At 37.6% G+C, this 22,444-nt stretch overlaps 1 protein-coding gene across 1 annotated transcript in view; it reads right to left on the reverse strand.

Moving 5' to 3' along the window:
- Positions 1-504: 504 nt before the first annotated feature.
- The window catches only part of LOC122805256 (adhesion G protein-coupled receptor E5-like), a 330,498-nt gene continuing 308,558 nt past the window's right edge, over positions 505-22,444 (reverse strand). The window contains exons 9-11 of the mRNA XM_044075345.1: positions 7,753-7,921; positions 7,199-7,300; positions 505-919 (exon numbers count right to left, since the gene is read on the reverse strand). Of these exons, the coding sequence (XP_043931280.1) occupies positions 887-919; positions 7,199-7,300; positions 7,753-7,921 (304 nt within the window). The 3' untranslated portion in view covers positions 505-886. The remainder of the gene's footprint in view (positions 920-7,198; positions 7,301-7,752; positions 7,922-22,444) is intronic.

Consider the following 22,444-nt stretch of genomic DNA (forward strand, 5'->3'; position numbering starts at 1 on the left):
GTACCAGACTCTGCATAAAATGATAAAAATATACAACATGTCATAGCAAATGCAATCCACAAAGTATATCCTGAGGTCTATGTAAGTGGTTCTGCAATATTGCAACTAACATAAAATATCACATACGGAGCACACTGTCCAAAGAATATGTTGGCTCCTTGCACAGGAGACCAACATTTTAAAAATGGCACCATGCAGGTAAACCCCTATTAATAACCTATGCCCAGAAGTTGGGTGGTTAGTTGGCGTATATCAAAAAGCAGCACTAAATTGTAATTTAAGACAATAACATCATCAAGGTTTGCAAATACTTAACTATATTAGAAGTTAAGATCATTTCTAAATTACTCATAAGATGAATAACATACACACACAGACACACACACACACACACACACACACACACACACACACACACACACACACACACACACACACACACACACACACACAGTCACACAATTTCATGAACTGATATGATTGTTGTTGCTCTATTGCAGTGACCACTTCATTTATGCTCCAAGATTTTTTGAGTACCATCTCATTTTGTTAAACTGTAATTTTGTTTGAAATTATATCGGACAATTTTACCACTTCAAATTTCCTTAAATCACAGGAAACATTTTCAGACTTAATAATATCATGATGAATTGTTAACAGTCATTGACATAGGTGATGTTCTCCAGAATGTTGCTTGTTAGCTGTACTTGATGCAAAATGTATAGCTTCATGAAAGGATAATTAAGTAGTTGTTTTATGTTATTTTTGGGTGCTTAACTCACTAGAAAATAATGCTAAAACTTGTAGCAAATGGCTCAAAGAAGAGTAAAACTGCAACAGAAAGATTCTTTGTGCAAAGCTGCAGCAAATAGATCATTCCAGGGTACTATATTCCAGTTTCTTGTGAAGATTTTAAGCCCTGAAACAAATAATCAAAATAATTTACAAAAAGGAACATGATATTTTCATTCAAATTTCAAGCAACATCTTTTACAACTTTATACACAACATATTTTATAAAATACAAGACTGGATTACATCAGTTCATTCTCAAATACTCATTGATACAATGTTACATTGGACAATTGACTTTGCAGGCAACATTTAGCAAACAGTATCTTGCCTTTCTTGCCGTTTGTAAAATATTATTTTTTTAAACAAAAAACATCTTTATTAAACTATCACTTATGACATAGGCAATCATACATTTATATAAATGAAAACACGACATATTGATATAATCTTACTTGCAAGCATTATACACAGCATATTGAACTAGTTTTAGTTGCAAACATTATATATCACTTATAGTCTACCCAATCGTCTTTTAAACTTCTTTCCTCCCCACCATGTATTGTTCCCACATCTCACAGTTTTTCTATGTAATTTGCTCCTACCCTTTTCTAAAGATCTCAGTTCCAGTTGTTTTATCAATGTTAATATAGTTGCTACTTCTAATACAGTTGGTTTAGACTTTGATTTCCATTTTCTAGTTATAGCTTTTTCAGCAGCCACCATAATGAGACTCAGCAAGGCCTTACTATGTCTATGCAATTCTGATTCTGTATAATAACTCAGAAAAAAACATTTTTTATAGACACACCAATTTGCTCACCTAATCTCTCTGATAGAGTAGTCTGCAGGGGATCTTTAAAGTCTGCCAACTCATTACACTTCCAAAAATATGTTCCCAGTTATCTATTTCTTCCCCGTCACACCTCCAACATTTGCTATCTGCATGAGGAAAAATTCTCTAGAGTCTGCTTAGGGTATAAAAATATGGGTTCTTATTAGAACAATGAAAACGCATTTTGTCGAATGCATTTTCATCAACACCTAAACAGCGAACAGGCAAAACAGTGAAGCAGCTGTTCAGCTAATTCTTTTCCTGAGAAAGAAGTTGATTGACCGCTTCATTGCTTTGCCGTATTCTGCACTGTAGTGTCATCTTAGAGATTCCCTTATTTGGTATAGCTCACAAGCATAAATGTGCAACAGTTACTGACCTTAGGGTTAGGGTGTGGGTTAAGGTAAGTGCATATGTATCAAACTGTTTACTTTTTTGTATTTTGCGTTAGATGTACGGTTGAGTTAAGTGCATATGTGTTTTAAGCTGTTTACTTTTGTTTTGGGGGGGTATAATTAGGGTTACGGTAAGTGTGTATGTGTTTGGACCTGTTGTAAATGTGCAACAGTTACTGACCTTAGGGTTAGGGTGTGGGTTAAGGTAAGTGCATATGTTTTAAAATGTTACTTTTTGTTTGCGTTAGATGTATGGTTGAGTTATGTGCATATGTGTTTTCAGCTGTTTACTTTTTTGGGGGGGGTAGAATTAGGGTTAAGGTATGTGTGTATCAGACCTTCCAACCGTACCGATTTACTCATTTTTTACCAAGTTTTGGGGACCAATTAATGGGGTGCCACGATTCCCAAGTGTCACCCCTTCATTTCCAATTTTTTCCAGCTCTTTTCAAATTTTTTTTATTTGGTGACATTTTGAGCTGACGTTATCACGTGCGTGATGGCATCAGCTCCATCAGCCTGTTGAAATTGAGCTCAAGGGCTCATGTGCTTTCCAGCTGGCTGTTTGAATGAAAGGAATGATTGCTGCAGAGCTTTGGCTGTGTGTGCTTAAATTCCGGCTGTTTGAAAACTTCTAGTGTAGAATCGGAAATGAAACAAGCAACTGCTGCAGACCTTTGGCTGCTTGTTGTTGGACTCATGGCTTGATTAATGCTTTGGCTGTTTTGCTTTTGCACGGAATGGAGGTCGCTGGTGCCTGGTGCATTAATGCTTTGATGGCCAGAGGAAACGGCTCGGCTTTGGCTGTTCTGCACGAAGACAATAATGGCTGCTACTTTGGAGTTATTAGGTAAGCTGCTTAAGGAAATGGTGTGTGTGTGTGTGTGTGTGTGTGTGTGTGTGTGTGTGTGTGTGTGTGTGTGTGTGTGTGTGTGTCACCCAAACTGTAAGTTGCAGCAGTCATAATATACCTTTCAGCTACACTGCTTTTGACAGTCTATTTTTATCCTTAAAAAAATGTACTTTTTATTTATGTAATGAAGAATGTAAGTCAATGCAACTCACTTTTTTAATTAAAATAGATAAGCGCTTTTGTCTCGTGACTCATCTTTAGTTTAATAGAGATGAAGTCTCTATTAAACTAATGATGAGACGAAAGCGCTATTCTATTTTAATAAAAAAATGTTAGGTGCTCTGAGACTCTAAGGACTTGTTTCAAGTAACAGTTTAGCTTTGGAAGCAATGAGCTATATACACATATATCATCACTCTCTATGGATGAATAGAGAGAAAAGAAGTTTTACTACTTCTTAATTATAACAAATGTGGCAAGTAAGGATTCACAGGCATTGAAGCAACTAGCATTAAATATAATGTGATGTCATAATGTTTTAAATTCAGTTCTATAAGATGTATTCTAGTTAATCGCAAGTGACAGTAAATACAGTTAATATTCATGTAAACCGTAAGTTACATGTATACTTTTCTTAGGACATACATGCATTTATATTTTCTGTACGTTAAAAATGAACTGCTATTTGTTCGGTTCCTTGCTGACCCATTAAAAACAGTCTGGGTAAATATAGTATAATTTATGCTTCTGGTGATGGTACTCAGAGGGGTGACTGATCTGCCTGATATATTAAAGCTCTCTGGCTTTATATAAATGTTAAATATTTAAAATGTTGACTTCTTGCTGTATGTCTAGATAATTTAAGCTGAATATCCTCCAGGATTTTAAATGGTCTTTCAGTGCCCTGAAATGTGCAATCCTTCATTTTAAATGCATATATCTCTGGTTGCCTAGTTCCTGATTTGGAATGGAGCCAGTATTGTTTCATAATGTTGATTCAAATATGAAAACAGATGTCTTGGCCATGTCAGTAAACAGCACACATTATGCAGGGCATCAAATGGAACTTTATAAAGCACTTAACAATGACAATGTTGACATTGTTCAGCTTTGAGTTGAAGCCTTTAATACTTATTGGCATAGTCCATAATTTAGGAGCATCATATCTACTTGAGCAGTATAATATTTTGGAATTAAATCTGAATTATATACACATTATGACTATTAATAAATAAAAGCAAACACAGGAAACCTTGTGTTTATCTGAAACTGTGTGTGTGTGTAAATGCCCCCAGCTAAATACACCTGGTGGCTAGAGGCTAATAAATGTGAGTTTCAAGGGCAGAAGTTGTAGACATAAAGCAGTATGCACACATTAGTGTTTATGGTAAATGGGGCAAAATAGCCAGGTAATGGGCATTAGAATGGCTGCAGGGGGTCTCTGGTGCCATACTTTGGTTTTCTGTTCTTCAGTTTATGTTTGAAAGTTGGTATCCCACAATTCCATTGGAGTGGGTGGGATTATGTAATTATGTATGCAAATTGTATGCTAATCAGCATACAGATTTGTACCTATTTTTCATGGGCCTTGTCCAGATTTTTGATGTTTGCAGGTTGAGAGGTATGGTGTGTATGTGTTTGGAAGTGTCTACTGTTTTTTTTTTTTTTTTTTTTGTTGGAACAGCAATTTCTTTCCCTAGGAAAGAAATCGGTGTTCTGAGATGACGACATTTTCACCTTTCCCTGAAATAGGGTCGATGAAACATTGTTCACTGTTTTAAGAATTCAGTGTTTTAATATAGACCCTAAAAATACCTATGTAAATATTTCCAAGTAAAAATCTTAAATCTTCTAGATTTTGTTGTGTATTTTTTGTAAAATATTCTTGTTTCATCAGTTAGACCCTGTAAGCTGTTCACTGAGGTAAGTTATGGTATTACTTGTATTTGTACATGGTTTACCTTTTTCTTTCCTTTTCTTTGTTAAATGCTCCACACTAGCTGCCCATTTCCTAACGTCTGCTCATATGACTGCTGTTTGTCTCTTCTGTCTCTTTACTGCTCCTTTGTGCCTGTCTGTTTAGTCTCGACCTCTTAATACAGTGTTAATTCTAAATCCTTCTCATTATACATTTTTCCACAAACTTCTTCGTATTAACAACTTCATTTGTATTATAACTCTTGTCATAAATTTATATTTGCTATTTATCTTGTACATTCCAATGTTTCTTGAAAAAGGACCAAGTCTGATTGTTTAATCACAGGCAGTCAACTCAGAACTGCACAGACGCAGACTGTTACTGTACTCAAGTTAGTCTGCTGAAAATGTTGAGCCTTTGCACATAATGTGATCCAGGAAATGTGCACAAACAGGTATGGTAAAAATCATGAGTTGTCATTTTATTAAGTAATAGTCTGAAAAGAACTCCAAAAAGAAGAAAATAACCTTGCCAGCTTTCAAAATCTGGGTTTCTCTATGTCAGTGAAGCAGTATTGCAAAAACCCAGAGCAATATTCCAGGAAATAAAGATATAAGCATTATAAGATATGACATTAAAAAGACAGTTAAGTGTGAATGTAACCAGCTCTGAAGCATGATACTTTTCTAGGAACCATATGGAATATATGTTTCCTTATGTGACAGATTTTACTACTGTCATACTGTAATGCTTATTTGTGGTAGGTACCATTAATCTTTTTATAAGAACAGAAAAGATCAGAAATTATTATCATTCTGCCCACTGAAATGTGATTTATCTTGTATCAGCTCTCCAGCATTTTATTTATTTATTTATTTATTAACTGAATTAAAATAAACTTTTTGTCTATCTCCTGAGTGTCAGCATAGAGGGCCAACTGAAGAAGCAGAATAAAATATGGTGCAGAAAATCCCATTCTGGTAATGAGATTTGGTGTCACCCCCCACCAAAAAAAAGCATATCAGCAAGTATGTTTCATCAGATTATACTGATGGCTAATAAGATGGGAGGAATAATGCCCAGTTTCCCTATTAAATATTGTTACTGTACCTTACTTCATTACCTGGTAATGATTTCTCCATGCCCCCAGCACAGACCCCCCCCCCCACACACATACACAATTTGAAAGACTGAGGTACACACCATAGTATACTGGCCTAATGGAGAAAACCTTTCTGTAAGTGGTTTGTTTCTTTTTTTTGTATATAGGTTGAGCTGCCATACCTCTCAATTGTATATATTTTCACAGAATGTCCAAATTTTTGCCTCATATTTTTGTTGTTTTCATAAAATTGTGGTTTTCTGGCAAATTAGTGGCAAGTCATTAAAGACTAAAGTTAGAAAATAATGATAGACATTTGAGTTTCAGACTTCATACCCTTCATAAAATCCATGCTAATGCAAAGTATGTTATTTTATCAACTTTCTGAGTTTGTAAGAGCAATATTTAAAAACTGTCCCTATTTTGGGGCCTTTGTCCAATTTTTATTAATGGCTTTGTCCAGAGTTCTTGCTCTAAGAGGTTGAGAGATATGATAGGCTGTGGTTTCATCAGGCTGCATCTCTACATTTTTACAGTTTGGATGGTTGAACTCATATTAGGTGAAGTATTATGAAACCACTTTTGGGAAGAAAACATTTCAAATGATATTTAATTCAGGGAAACATAGCTCATCAAAACACAACGAACTGTTTTATTATTTGTGGAGGTCACTGTAGGAGTTATCCATGGAGTTTATTGAAATGAATAAAAGTGGATTAAACATTAACCAGTTATCAGTGAACAATACTGATGTTGAACTTCTCTTAATTCTGTACATTTCTTGTTATGTACAGGCAGAATGATGCAACATGTTCATATTGCAATGTTGCACATGATGGTATGAAATGGTAAGCTCTATTCATTGTCTTGTCTCCCTTACAAAAATATGTGCCATTCTCTATTCCTGAAGAATCAATTAAGTACATGCTTGGAATGTTTCTTACAATTTCTAAATATGTAAAGATCACTGGTCACATATACTTACTTCAGTATACAATATATTCAGTGACAATAACCATATGATTTTGGAATGCATGTAGCCATCAGATGACATAGGTTCATAGAATAGTACTAGGATAACTGCCCTTGTGAGCTATTTTAAGCCTTGCCAATTATCCCTTGCGAGACTCAAACCCTGCACCTTGTGTTTATAAGGCAAACACCTTAAACATTAGGTCACCCTCCCAACATAGGCTACATTTATCAAGGCTAACTCACATAATTACTGTACAAATACTTCCAGAAAACAAATTAATGTAGAATGCAATGTCTAGAATTTGGTATAAAAGTTTATTTTCTTTACCTGTGACATAGATGATTTAGTGGTGCTGGGAAACTGTGAGTATATTGGCATCCTCTTCATGTTGCAAATGTTGGCAAGTATTCGCATGTAGTCATCTCTTACCTTAAATGAAGAAAAAATAGGTATGTCATGCTCTACTAAAACTACTCAAATGTTTTAATGAAAATCTAGAAGCAAATTAAAACAGCCTGAAAAGAACAGAATTGGTCACATAGCACATGTATAATTAAGGAGTACATGGAAGTCCTGGAGAGCAATGTTAAAAAGAAATATTTAAGTCAACTATGACTTTAGACATAATACAAATGTGCCTCTTCTATATTTATTACTCTGCATTTTTCTATTCCATACTGAGCTATTATTACAACTGGCTTATGTAACTAAATGCAATCCATTGTGGTGGCAAATAATTATTTTTTTCTTAAGTTATATTATTTTTATGGTTAAAAAGATTAAAAAAATTGTAACTCTGCAACTTTAATCCAAAATCACAGATACATGCCAGAAGAAATACTGCAGATCTTAGCTGTGTGTTAATCATGATTGTTGCTTACCTGTTTCTTCAGGAGGCAGTGTAAAACAAAGATGAACAGACCTTGAAAACAGTTGAATATTGTGAAAATGTATGACATTGCTATGGTATTTTCTTCAATCTGAAAAATTCCAAATATCCAGGTACATCCAAGGATGCACAGCTGTGCAATAGCAGTGATGGTAAATGCCCTGCATCAAAAGAAAGAGTAGGCAATGTAAGCAAGTATGTGCAGAAATCTCAATCAATCTCAAACCAAAGAATAGGTTCTGTATGTTCAGAACTCACAATTACAAAACAGATATGCAATGTGTAGTTATTTAAATGCTCCTCTGAAAAAATATATTTATCCTCAATATACTGAATATGGGTGCAAATGGTAAATGAACACTGAATATGTCCTACAGTGTACATATCTTTTTCACTATCTCCTGTTTATATCATGAAAATCCATAGCTATGATGAGGCTACTTGATGTCAAACAGCTTAACATTACTGCTAGTTGGTTTACTCAGGGGGCTGTTAATGAATGGAACATACAGTCACAATGGGGGAACCTAGAAACATTTAGAAAGGCATGAGATAATAATTTGCTCTGGGGTCTGTCAGTTTTCAAGTTCAGTCAGCCTATATCTGACATTCATTGTTCTGCACTGTAATTACATAATATTACTCATTGTCTGCATTTCTCTCAGCAAAATGACTCAATAACAGAACATAAATTGTGTGGCCATGACAAACAAGTGAAAAAAGCAGAAACCAGATGAACAAACAAAGTGAAGACAAAAAAGGATGTCCAAACAACCACTTGCAAAATACTTTTTTAACATTTAAAAAGTTTATTACAACTCCACACGTTTTCATCACTCTACTAGAGCAACTTCTTCAGAAAAAAAACAACTACAATGTTGCAGTTTATTTAAAAACGGCCACGCTAGGTTACATGTGATTGTGCTAGCCAATCAATAATCTCTAAGTAGTGGAAAACAAGTTCAGGGCTAAACCATAACCTTTGTAAGTTTGTTAAATTATTCAAAAAATCAACTATATAAAAACCAGATCATAACATATTCTAAAAGTAAAATCAACAGTGTCAAATTATGTCAATACATCATAAAATAAGCTTTGCAAAAGCTAAAAATGTCTGTGCATAGAAAGTTTTACCTTCTCACGGACCATGTTATATTGAATGTGAACATTACTCATGGAAACCCTAAATCAAAAAGGTCTCATAGTTAATACTTAAAGGTATTATGTTAAAAGTTGAATATACTAGCAGCATCTCTATATGGTCATTTATCTCATGCAACTCTTAAGTTTCAATAAACAAACTATGTTACAGTTGTCGTTGAGACCAGGATGGAAAAATGCATACAATACTAATAGCCATTCTAGTTCTTGAGCTTCTAAAAGTAGGGGGAAAAAAAAAGTAGGGAGCTCATTTGAGATAGGGGGAACAATAAATACTACATCCCACATAGGCTTAATTGTAATTCTAAAAGTATTATTTATTTAGCAAGTTGAAAAAGCTGTTTGGCGTTTTATATAGGTAAAACAGACCAAAAATTCCATGAGAGAATTTATGAACACATATATGCTATTTCTAAAAATAAAAATGACAATGCTCTTGCTAAACACATTAATTTGAATGTAGGTCATACGTTTCAATTTCAAGCGATAGACCAACTTGTACATGGCATCAGGGGAGGTCCTACTTCATTACTTTCAGAAGCTCAAACTAGGTGGGGGGCTACCCCCCCACACCCCCCAATGTGGGGGGATGTGCCCCCACAACCCCCAACTATATATTTTAACTTCAGGGTCACACTACAGTGGGGAACAGGGCATATACCTTTTACTTGCCTTACAGTGCATTGTCAGTAAAATGAGTTTTACGTCAAATTAAATTTAGGTCAAATGAAGTTTAGGTCATTTGGTCTCTGTCAAATGAATTTCGATCATATGAAATTTAGGTCATATGAAGTAGACCCATACATATATATATATATATATGTTTACCTTTAGAATGTTGACGGGCAGAATGTTGAACCCACTTCCGTGAACACCGAGCTGCGACTTTGCGAAACCTCGAATACCGAATTTCCAAACTGCAAAATCTTGCCCCCTTTTTGATCCATGTTAGCACTTGTTTGTAGATGTGGCGCAGTAAGAAATGTCAAAATTCAAGGTTTTTTCGAAGTTTTAATGTTTTCGCAGTTCCGGTTTTGCATAAATGGGTCGATTATGTGGCCGTTCGGTGATACGTGATCGACATTATTAAGGTAAACCATATATGTATATATCTATATCTATATATATATATATATATATATATATATATATATATATATATATAGTATACAACCCACTCAAAATTCCATCATTTCAAACACTCCTCCAACCTTACCACTCCTCCAGACCCCTACGCTCCAGCAACAATAATCTCTTCCAGATCACCAAAGCCAAAAACTCAGCAGGAGAAGCCCTATTTTCCTGTGTCATATCCAAGCTTTGGAACAACCTTCCCCCAACCATCACTACCCTAATTTCCAGCAGTCACTCAAAACCGTGCTTAAATCTCACCTAAATATTCACTGGCTCTGTCCTTGCCTAAACCCCGACTAAATACCCCCACCCCTCTGCTCTCTTTACTCTCACCACCCACTTCAGTCTAAGTTAATTACTGTACACTAGTTCTCTGCTTAGTTAGTATACATCAGCCTATTACTACTGTATACTGTGAGCTTTTATTTATTTATTTATTTATTTATTGCATTTGTTTACCAGGAAAGACCACTGGGCCTAAAAGAGACCATTTTCAGTGGAGGCCCGGGGAGAAAAGCTCCAACAAGAACATAGATACATAAAAAATGTAAACATTAATTGGTACAGAAGTATAAACTGTTATAGATAGTTAATACAGGAACATATACCGAATATGTTAGAATATATACATAAAAGCAGGAATCTAGTTTGCTTGATTACAGTAATATATACAGAAAATATACATTAAAGCAGAATTCAATTAATTCAGTCAGAGAGGTATAAACAGAGATATATCAATCAGTATTATTGTACCATTATCAACAAGTGAAGATAAAAATAAAAAATAAATATGGAGAAAGTATCATCGGTCCCTAGTAGCAAAAGACATAGGAGTTTAGTAATCATACAAGGAGAGAGAAGAGGTTAGGTTATAGAGCAGTAACATATCCAGGAAGAGTTGAGATGGCTTTTCAGTATTTGTTTGAAGGTGGTGGTGCTGCCTGTGTTTCTTATAGAAGGTGGAAGTGAGTTCCATAGTTTGGCGACAGTGAAGGAATAGAGGAGTTGACCAGCACATAAGGTGGGCTTATCCACTTTTAGAAGTAGATGATTTTCACATCTTAGATGCTTGCTGGGATGGTATTTGGCAAGTAGAGTTGAGAGAGCAGGGCAGACAATTTGATTTTCAAGCAGGTGGTTGAGGAGTTGGGCATTGATGCATTTTTCCAGTATTTTAGAGAGGGGTAAGAGAATTGCTATGGGTTGAAAGTTTGTGGTGTCTGTGTTGGTGCCACCTTTGTGTAAGGGGAGAATGAATGCTTTTTTCCAGATGTCTGGGACAATGGAATCTTTAATTGATCTGTTAATGAGTTTGCTGATGGGATAAGCTATCAAGTTTTCTGCTAGCTGCAGGAAGTGTGGGGGTAGATTGTCAGGGGCTAGAGTGCAGGGTTTTAGCTTACATAAAAGTTTTTTTATTGTGCTGGTGGGTATAGGAGATAACTTTAGGTTAGGGTTAAGGGTAGGCTTGTTTTCTGAGATGATTTGGTCATCAGCTGTCTTGGTGATGGTGCTGTTAGCTGTAGGAAAGGTGGTGGTTAGGTTAGCTATGGTGTCAATGAAGTAGGGATTGAAGAGGGTAGCAAGTTCAGTGGGATTTTTTTGTCGAAAAAATATATATAAGCTATCCCACAACTAAAGGAGACTCACAAAACAAAGCAGTAAATCCAAAAATAAGTATAAGTGAGTCAAACCACCATGGTCCAGCCAAATAAATGCCCAGAAGATATGTAAAACAGCAAACAGTTTATTGGAAAAAGTTTAGCGCTTTTGCGGGGTTACCGCTTCATCAGACCAAATAAAAAATGAAAATAAAAATGCCGTTTTTCTGACAACCTTGGACTTGAAAACTCTGTTCACTGTTATACCTAATGAAGTGGGTATTGATGCTGTCAGGTTGTTTATTTTTCATCATGGCCATTTCTAGCATAACATGATTACTGTTATCTGTACTTTGTTAGATTTGGTTCTACGTAATAACTGTTTTCTGTTTGAAGGTCAGTATTATCTGCAACAAACAGGAGTAGCCATGGGTAACCCCTAATTCAATAGCTATGTGAATTTGGCCATGGTACAGTTGGAGAATGAGCATGTTTATAATAATAATCCCTATAGACATTTTATCAAGTACTACACTAGACTTGTTGATGATATTTTTCTCTTGTGGGAGGTAGCGAGGAAGAACTTTTGAATTTTGTCAGATATCTTGAAAGTACCACAGACTATCTAAGGTTTAGTCTAAATCACTCTTCTACATCTATTGACTTCTTAGATGTTACTGTATTAAGAAATACTGAAGGCACCCATGAGACGCAGCTCTACAGGAAACCCTGTTGGAGGAATAGTTTACTCCATCGGTCTAGCATGCATCCTGCACATATTTTCTCTAACATTCTTAATGGCCAATGTTTAAGAGCCTCTAGGCTATGTACCAATGATGTGGCTTTTGAAAAGACTATATACAGAATGGGTGAAGGCTTTAATGTTAGAAGGGTACTCACAAACCTCAATAAATAACTCCAGGACGACTACTTATCGAATTGACGCACTAGAGGTGCTCCCTATTTTTTTCAAATAATCACACTATGAATAAAAGACAGGTTGGTAATATGGGTTGCTCCCCAGGATATTTTTTAAATATTCTAATAATATACAACATTACTGTAATGTTATTAGAAAAAATTGGCCTGTTCTTTTAGCAGATGAAAATGTAAGACGAATGGCGGGAGATTATCTTTCCTTTACATTCAGGAATAACATGTCAATTAAAAGGCTTTTATGTTCTGGCCCAAGATCTGTATTTCCCACACCCTCAGGGAAGGTTGGTACCCTTCCCTGTTATAATTGTAAAGCTTGCTCCGCTATTTCTCCAGATCCTTGTTTTACACATCGTGTCACCGGAAATGTTTTTACACCTAGATTTGTGGTAACTTGTAGGAACAGGAACTTAGTTTATCTTGCTACATGCTGCTCCTGTAATGGTTTTTACATTGGTAAGACCACACGCCAGCTGAGGGAAAGAATTCTTGTACATTTAGGGAACATACGCAATCAGGTTATATCTAATGCCCTAGCTAATCATGCCTTATCTTATCCAGGCCATATTATCTTTTTGTTTAGGGTTTTGCAAGTGCTGCATCCCAGCAGAAGAAGAGGTGATTTTAACAACACTATTGAATTATGTGAACTAAAATGGATTATCTCTATGAGAGCTTATGAACTTCCAGGTCTTAACAGTGGCACTTCCCTTAAGTCTGCCTTATCAGGCAGAAGATGATGTAAGATCATTTTTGTTATGAACTGGTTCAGTTTTAATTGTTTCTTACTGATTGGCTAAGTACTTTTTAAAAATATGTGTCCTTAGCAGTGGGATAGCTTATATATTTTTTTTCATTGAATTTTTGAAGAGCTACCTGTTGCACATGGCAGAATCTCTTGAGGCAAATGCTGAAGGGATTTAAACATCTACTGACATGGTATCTACTCACATAAATACTATGAATCATAATGATACTAACCGCCTACATAGACTAGTTACTAACCAGCCTAACCCTCTTATAAGGCTTGCCTTTTCTACAGAAGGAGAGGTTGAGACCATGGATACTGATGGTTTGTGTGCTTTTCTGGAACCATTTAAAGAAGTTGAAAATTTGATGTACAAGCTAAAAAGGTATGAATGGCAGAGGTTTCACTTTGAGGCTTGTCTTGAGCATAAAGTTATCCCCAGGGGGTTACGGATCCTGAAAATGCCTACTCAAGCTTCTAGTGAATCTGAATTACTTAAATGATGGCAACAACTAAATATTGATTTAAGTTTTAACTATTTATGACTTTTAATAGAGTATTACCCTCCCATTGAAATGTCTCTTCATATTGACATTGACTGCCAACTAGATACTGATGAATACTTATTAAAACTTGACAACCCGTGTGCTGAGGTGTTAGCCTACGAATACAGGCTTAAACAACAAAAACACAAAAAGCTACTCAGGAACCACTCAGATTACACTAAAGGTCATATCTTTGTTTGGCCAAGGAGTGAACCTAATCATTCTAATGTTCAACCTGCAGTACAGCAAGTTTGTGATGTGAATTCACACTCTTTAGGTAATTCTAGTGCAAATACAACTAATGCACTTTCAACCAACATGTGTACTTTAAATGTACCTAAGCTGGATTCTCTGACTATATCCACCAATAACCTAACTAATATTGTTTTGACCGAAGGAGATACTCCTAGTATGCTTATTTCTACCAAATCACTCTATCAGCAACGAGCATTCTAAAGACATGCCCCTGCCATCGGGAGTTACGTCTCCAACTGCTGACATCGATCTTACATCTCTTGACCCTCTGAATGCTACGCAAGATATTCGGCTAAAGCTGGAGCTCCTTCAGTGAACATCCTTATACAGATGATTTTTTAAGGCTAGGAGCCCATAGTAAAGTAAAAGAAATGCCCAAGCTTAAAAATAATGGAAATATTTCCTTGCCTAACCCTTTTATGGCTCTACCATTGCCCACCAGGCTGGATCCCACCGAACCAACGTGGCCGCTCTCTGTCAAGAGATACTTGTAAAAGGAAAGCCTCCAAGGAAGAACAGTCACCAATGAGACGGAATGGTATAGACAGTTAACTAGCATGTTTTGGAAAACTGAAAGGGAACCACAGACATAGGAAGAACATGCAAATGCCACACAGGCAAGAAACAGAGACCATACCTGAACTCAACTCTGCAGCTATTAGTCAAAGATCTTGTTCACTGAGCCACTGTATATTTTAAATTGACTGACAGGATGTTACAGGATGTCACTCTACAGAAACTGTTGAGAAGGGTTGTTGGCTGCTCAGTAACATCGAAGACCTGTCCTGGAAGCTTAACAGAATAAGTGTATCTACTTCAGACAACAGGCCATTAAGCAGAACTAGCTGGGCTGTGCAGTTTGGTATACATCCCTTGATAAGGCCATAAGGGTTTTTCCTGTAATGCTTGGGCCTTCAGGCCCTTATACCTTGAAACCATGCTTTTCTCAGTCACCAAGGGGATACAAACAGGTGTTTAGTTCTTTATTCCCTAAACTTTATGATAATGCCTAGAATCATAGGAGATGATGAAGAGGTATAACAGAACATGGGGCAGACACGTCATCCAATTCTACTTTCCAGCTGCCCGGCTAAGCCAAGCAGAATACAGATGGGATTGTATCTTCTTGACTAGCAAATAGATCAATCTCCAGAGTGCTTTTGAAAGACCCTGGTCAGGCATGACCTCTGAAGAACATCTTCTAGCTCACTTACTTGACTGGTAATGTGAACTGCTGAAATAAGGATGCTCTGTTTGCTGACCCCGTGTCAAATAAGCATCACTTTTCTATACATTGTGCCTGAGATTGTGCTCCCTCCTTCTTTAAGCACCACTTAATGGATTGACTGTCTCGGTAGTAAGAAGGGGACCCAGAAGCAGTTGTTTCTAAAAAGTCTTCAGAACCAGGAATATTGCCTGATCTTCAACTGGCTGATATGAAACCCCTCACCAGGGTGATCTACATCCATTAACTCATGAGATGAGCTCACCTGAATGTCAAAGAAGAAGTCATCATCAAGCTGTATTACTGGTTGGTCTGCATAAAGGAAAAGCACTCCAGCAAAATCTTGGGAATTGCTAACCACTGTGGGGCCCAGAGACAATGACCTGACATCAATAGGTTTGTGAGAACATGCTTCATGGACCACTACAACAACCTTATCCTTAGAACTGCAAATGAGTCCAGGAAGATCATGGAAACCATAAAGCTTAGAAGACCCTGCACAGTCAGAAATGGCCTCTACTCTATACCCTTAACGTGTTGTCCAAATCTATGACCCTTTGGGCCCTCTGCAAGAGCAGGAATCACTTTCAATTGAGATTATCCATGTTTAACCATACAAAAGGAATTGCTCTGAGTTGTGATAAGATATGATATTTTCAATTTACAGTGTCCTGTTAGGGACTGCATCTACTTAATGTTAATGACTCTTGGCAATAAAGAAAATCCAAATGGTAATACACTCCATGGAGGACTAGTGCCAGTTAGAGCAAATCAGAAGATTCTCCTGTGTGAATAATGTGATGCACTAAAGGCACCAGTCATAGCCAGTGACAACATCCTGGTACTCAGTGAAGGGAAGCCATAATCTACTGCAAATGACCATCTGCAACCAAAGTTAACAGATGTACTGGTTGAAGTTACTGAGGTCCAGAAATGGCTGGAAATCCTCCATCTCTTTGGAACCAGGAAGGGAAGACAGTATAACTCTACTCAGTGCATTCTGCCCTGTGTCTAGGCTGCTGCTCTCACTTCCCGTTGCTCCCCAGAGTGCTTCCCCCCTTCTTCACTGAACAGACAGGAGATCACTCCAAAAGAGAAGACTGTGAACAATCCACTTGAGCTATATTAACTTTTTGGGACCCTTTCTCCATTGCTAAGGAGACTCAGTTTGCTCCCCAGAGTGCTTTCCCCCTTCTTCACTGAACAGACAGGAGATCCTTCCCAAAGAGAAAAAGTCTGTGAACAATCCACTTGAGCTATATTAACTTTTTGGGACCCTTTCTCCCTTGCTAAGGAGACTCAGTTTGCTCTCCAGAGTGCGTTCCCCCTTCTTCACTGAACAGACAGGAGATCCCTCCCAAAGAGAAGAAGACTGTGAACAATCCACTTGAGTTATATTAACTTTTTGGGACCCTTTCTCCCTTGCTAAGGAGACTCAGTTTGCTCCCCAGAGTGCTTTCCCCCTTCTTCACTGAACAGACAGGAGATCCCTCCCAAAGAGAAGAAGACTGTGAACAAACCACTTGAGCTATATTAACTTTTTGGGACCCTTTCTCCCTTGCTAAGGAGACTCAGTTTGCTCTCCAGAGTGCTTTCCCCCCTTCTTCACTGAACAGATAGGAGATCCCTCCCAAAGAGAAGAAGACTGTGAACAATCCACTTGAGCTATATTAACTTTTTGGGACCCTTTCTCCCTTGCTAAGGAGACTCAGTTTGCTCCCCAGAGTGCTTTCCCTCTTCTTCACTGAACAGACAGGAGATCCCTCCCAAAGAGCAGAAGACTATGAACAATCCACGAGCTATATTAACTTTTTGGGACCCTTTCTCTCTTGCTAAGGAGACTCAGTGTATGTAATATCTTGCATTTGTTTATTTTTTCTAATCACTACCTAACCTTGTGCAGCATTCTACCTGGGTGCGTGTGAAAGCAGCCTACCACTGGTCACTGCACTGGTTCACCCTCATCATTGGTCTTTCAATCTTCTCCCCTAATTGCCTCTATCTAATAGAAAAAGGGGGGGGTTTTTTGGAAGGGTTTTAAAATTGGTTTAAAGAGGTTTTAATGTTACATGGTACTCACAAACCTCAATAAATAACTCCAGGATAACTGCTTATCGAATCAACATACTAGAAGTGCTCCCTATTTTTCTTCAAATATTCACACTACAAATAAAAGACAGGTTGGTAATATGGGTTGCTCTCCCAAAATATTTTTTAAATATTCTAATAATATACATTACTGTAATGTTATTAGAAAAATTGGCCTGTTCTTTTAGCAGATGAAAATGTAAGATGGGTGGTGGTAGATTTTCCCTCCTTTACATTCAGGAATAACATGTCACTTAAAAGGCTTTTATGTTATGGCCCAAGGTCTGTATGTCCCACACCCTCAGGGAAGGTTGGTACCTTTCCCTGCTATAATTGTAATGCTTGCTCTGCTATTTCTTCAGATCATTTTTTAAACACCCTGTCACTGGACGTGTTTTTACACCTAGATTTGTGGCAACATGTAGGAGCAGAAACATAGTTTATCTTGCTACATGCTGTTCCTGTAATGGTGTTTAAATTGGTAAGATCACACGCCAGCTGAGGGAAAGAATTATTGAACATTATGCAACATACTCACTCAGGTTATATCTAATGCCCGAGCTAATCATGCCTTATCTTATCCAGGCTATAGTATCTTTTTTTCTAGGGCTTTGCAAGTGTTGCATCCCAGCAGAAGAAGAGGTGATTTTAACAACACTGTTGAATTATGTGAACTAAAATGGATTACCTCTATGAGAGCTTATGAACCTCCAGGCCTTAATAGTGGCACTTCCCTTAAGCCTGCCTTATTAGGCAGAAGATGATGTACGATCATTTTTGTTTTTAATTGGTTCAGTTTTAATTATTTCTTACTGACTGGCTGAGTACATTTTTAAAAAAAATGTGATTTTATTTTCATTTTGTATTTGGTCTGGTGAAGCGGTAACCCCGCGAAAGTGCTAACCTTTTTCCAATAAACTGTTTGCTATTTTACATTTCTTCTGGACATTTATTTGGCTGGACCATGGTGGTTTGACTCACTTATACTTATTTCTGGCTTTTTTTGTGGGTCAGGGGATGGATTGCTTTGACAGCCTTGGTGTAATAGTTGGCTGATGGAGGACCAGATTTTTTTGGGATTATTTTTATGTTGGCTTTGTAAGTGGAAGTAGTGGGTTTTTTATCAGTAGTTATTAGACATTTTGCCTGGTTACAGAGTTGCTTGTAATGTAGTAGAGTTGAGGGGTCTTTGTTTTTCTGGCATGATTTCCAGATTTTGTCCCTTGTGTACATTACTTCTTTGGTGGATTTTGAGAGCCAGCTTGCATGGTTATGTTTTATTTGTTTTTGGCAGGTGGGTGCTTGCTTATTTAGGATGTCTAGAAATGATGAGTTAAAGAATTCAACAGCCTCATTAAGTGGTAGGGATTTGAGGGTTTCCCAGTTTACTTTAGCTAAGGTTTCATTAAATATGGATGACTGGAACTTAGTAAAATTTCTGGTTGATTTGTATTGGTGTTGGCCTAGGGTTAGAGTAGTTTTGCGTATAGTATATCCTGGGTGGTGGTCACTAATGGTATTAGGTAGTATGGCTGCACTGATGACATTGAAAGGGTGGGACACTAATATCCAGTCTATTGTGGAGCCCCAGCTGTAATTCTTGTGAGGTCTGGTGATGTCTTCAATTAGTTGGGAGAAGTTGTAAAGATTTATGTTTTTTGAGGGGTTGTTGTGGCCTATGTCTAGCCAATCGATATTTACATCACCTAGAATTATGGTTTCATTATCTATATTTTGGGAAGTCCAGGCAAGTATGTTTTCTAATATTGGTATGCTGTTTCCTGGGGGAATATAAAGAGCAATTATGCAAATGTTTTTATGGTTGTTAAGTTTTAATATAGAGATAAGTACTTCATCTGGGAAGAAGTTAGGTGTTGGTTTTGAGTAGGGAATTAATGTGTAATTGCTAGGGAAGAGTATTGCTACTCCTCCTCCTCTCTTGTTGGGTCGATCAGCTCTCAAGCATGCGTAGCTTGGGGGGAGAAATTCAGTGTCTTTTTAGCCCATTAGTACTGTATAACGTTAAGCAGTTTTATTGCTTAAATGTATGGCAGTTTTTATTGTTTAAATTTATTGCTCTTGACTATAACTGTGCCAAATGTTTTCTCCTGTACTATGTGTCATCATCCTTATTACTGATTGTATATTACTTATATAAAAACTGTGGAGCTTTTCTCCCTGGGTCTCCACTGAAAAAGAACCTGTGTTCAGATGGATTTTCCCAGTAAACAAATGTAAATAAATAAATTTTTTGTATATATATATATATATATATATATATATGTACATATCTATATATATATATATATATATATATATATATATATATATATATATATATATACCTGTAAATATAAAAAAATTTCACTAACAATGCAACTGCCAAGGGCAAAGGTAGATGCAATAGAGTCAGACATTTTAGCATAGACAGTTAACTAGCATGTTTTGGGAAACTGAAAGGGAACCACAGACATAGGAAGAACATGCAAATGCCACACAGGCAAGGAACAGAGACCATACCTGAACTCAACTCTGCAGCTATTAGTCAAAGATCTTGTTCACTGAGCCACTGTATATTTTAAATTGACTGACAGGATGTTACAGGATGCCACTCTACAGAAACTGTTGAGAAGGGTTGTTGGCTGCTCAGTAACATCGAAGACCTGTCCTGGAAGCTTAACAGAATAAGTGTATCTACTTCAGACATCAGGCCATTAAGCAGAACTAGCTGGGCTGTGCAGTTTGGTATACATCCCTTGATAAGGCCATAAGGGTTTTTCCTGTAATGCTTGGGCCTTCAGGCCCTTATACCTTGAAACCATGCTTTTCTCAGTCACCAAGGGGATACAAACAGGTGTTTAGTTCTTTATTCCCTAAACTTTATGATAATGCCTAGAATCATAGTTGATGATGAAGAGGTATAACAGAACATGGGGCAGACACATCATCCAATTCTACTTTCCTGCTGCCCGGCTAAGCCAAGCAGAATACAGATGGGATTGTATCTTCTTGACTAGCAAATAGATCAATCTCCAGAGTGTTTTTGAAAGACCCTGGTCAGGCATGACCTCTGAAGAACATCTTCTAGCTCACTTACTTGACTGGTAATGTGAACTGCTGAAATAAGGATGCTCTGTTTGCTGACCCCGTGTCAAATAAGCATCACTTTCTATACATTGTGCCTGAGATTGTGCTCCCTCCTTCTTTAAGCACCACTTAATGGATTGACTGTCTCGGTAGTAAGAAGGGGACCCAGAAGCAGTTGTTTCTAAAAAGGCTTCAGAACCAGGAATATTGCCTGATCTTCAACTGGCTGATATGAAACCCCTCACCAGGGTGATCTACATCCATTAACTCATGAGATGAGCTCACCTGAATGTCAAAGAAGAAGTCATCATCAAGCTGTATTACTGGTTGGTCTGCATAAAGGAAAAGCACTCCAGCAAAATCTTGGGAATTGCTAACCACTGTGGGGCCCAGAGACAATGACCTGACATCAATAGGTTTGTGAGAACATGCTTCATGGACCACTACAACAACCTTATCCTTAGAACTGCAAATGAGTCCAGGAAGATCATGGAAACCATAAAGCTTAGAAGACCCTGCACAGTCAGGAATGGCCTCTACTCTATACCCTTAACGTGTTGTCCAAATCTATGACCCTTTGGGCCCTCTGCGAGAGCAGGAATCACTTTCAATGGAGATTATCCATGTTTAACCATACAAAAGGAATTGCTCTGAGTTGTGATAAGATATGATATTTTCAATTTACAGTGTCCTGTTAGGGACTGTATCTACTTAATGTTAATGACTCTTGGCAATAAAGAAAATCCAAATGGTAACACACTCCACGGAGGACTAGTGCCAGTTAGAGCAAATCAGAAGATTCTCCTTTGTGAATAATGTGATGCACTAAAGGCACCAGTCATAGCCTGTGACAACATCCTGGTACTCAGTGAAGGGAAGCCATAATCTACTGCAAATGACCATCTGCAACCAAAGTTCACAGATGTACTGGTTGAAGTTACTGAGGTCCAGAAATGGCTGGAAATCCTCCATCTTTTTGGAACCAGGAAGGGAAGACAGTATAACTCTACTCAGTGCATTCTGCCCTGTGTCTAGGCTGCTGCTCTCACTTCCCATTGCTCCACAGAGTGCTTCCCCCCTTCTTCACTGAACAGACAGGAGATCACTCCGAAAGAGAAGAAGACTGTGAACAATCCACTTGAGCTATATTAACTTTTTGGGACCCTTTCTCCATTGCTAAGGAGACTCAGTTTGCTCCCCAGAGTGCTTTCCCTCTTCTTCACTGAACAGAAAGGAGATCCTTCCCAAAGAGAAAAAGACTGTGAACAATCCACTTGAGCTATATTAACTTTTTGGGACCCTTTCTCCCTTGCTAAGGAGACTCAGTTTGCTCCCCAGAGTGCTTTCCCCCTTCTTCACTGAACAGACAGGAGATCCCTCCCAAAGAGAAGAAGACTGTGAACAATCCACTTGAGCTATATTAACTTTTTGGGACCCTTTCTCCCTTGCTAAGGAGACTCAGTTTGCTCTCCAGAGTGCTTTCCCCCCTTCTTCACTGAACAGATAGGAGATCCCTCCCAAAGAGCAGAAGACTATGAACAATCCACGAGCTATATTAACTTTTTGGGACCCTTTCTCCCTTGCTAAGGAGACTCAGTGTATGTAATATCTTGCATTTGTTTATTTTTCTAATCACTACCTGGGTGCGTGTGAAAGCAACCTACCACTGGTCACTGCACTGGTTCACCCTCATCATTGGTCTTTCAATCTTCTCCCCTAATTGCCTCTATCTAATCTCTATAATCCTAAACTTCTCTGTGGAACATCTTATCCACGGAGTGTACCTCTCTCCGTTTTCCACTAGATGGCAGCATACTCTAAACAAACAGAACTGTAATAATCCCTCTACCTGCTCCACCAACTTTCCCTGCCTAAAAGTGTCACTGCCCTACACTAAAGAAACC

The sequence above is a fragment of the Protopterus annectens genome, chromosome 6.part1 (assembly GCF_019279795.1).
Source record: "Protopterus annectens isolate FY-2018-M chromosome 6.part1, PAN1.0, whole genome shotgun sequence".
Taxonomy (NCBI): Eukaryota; Metazoa; Chordata; order Ceratodontiformes; family Protopteridae; genus Protopterus; species Protopterus annectens.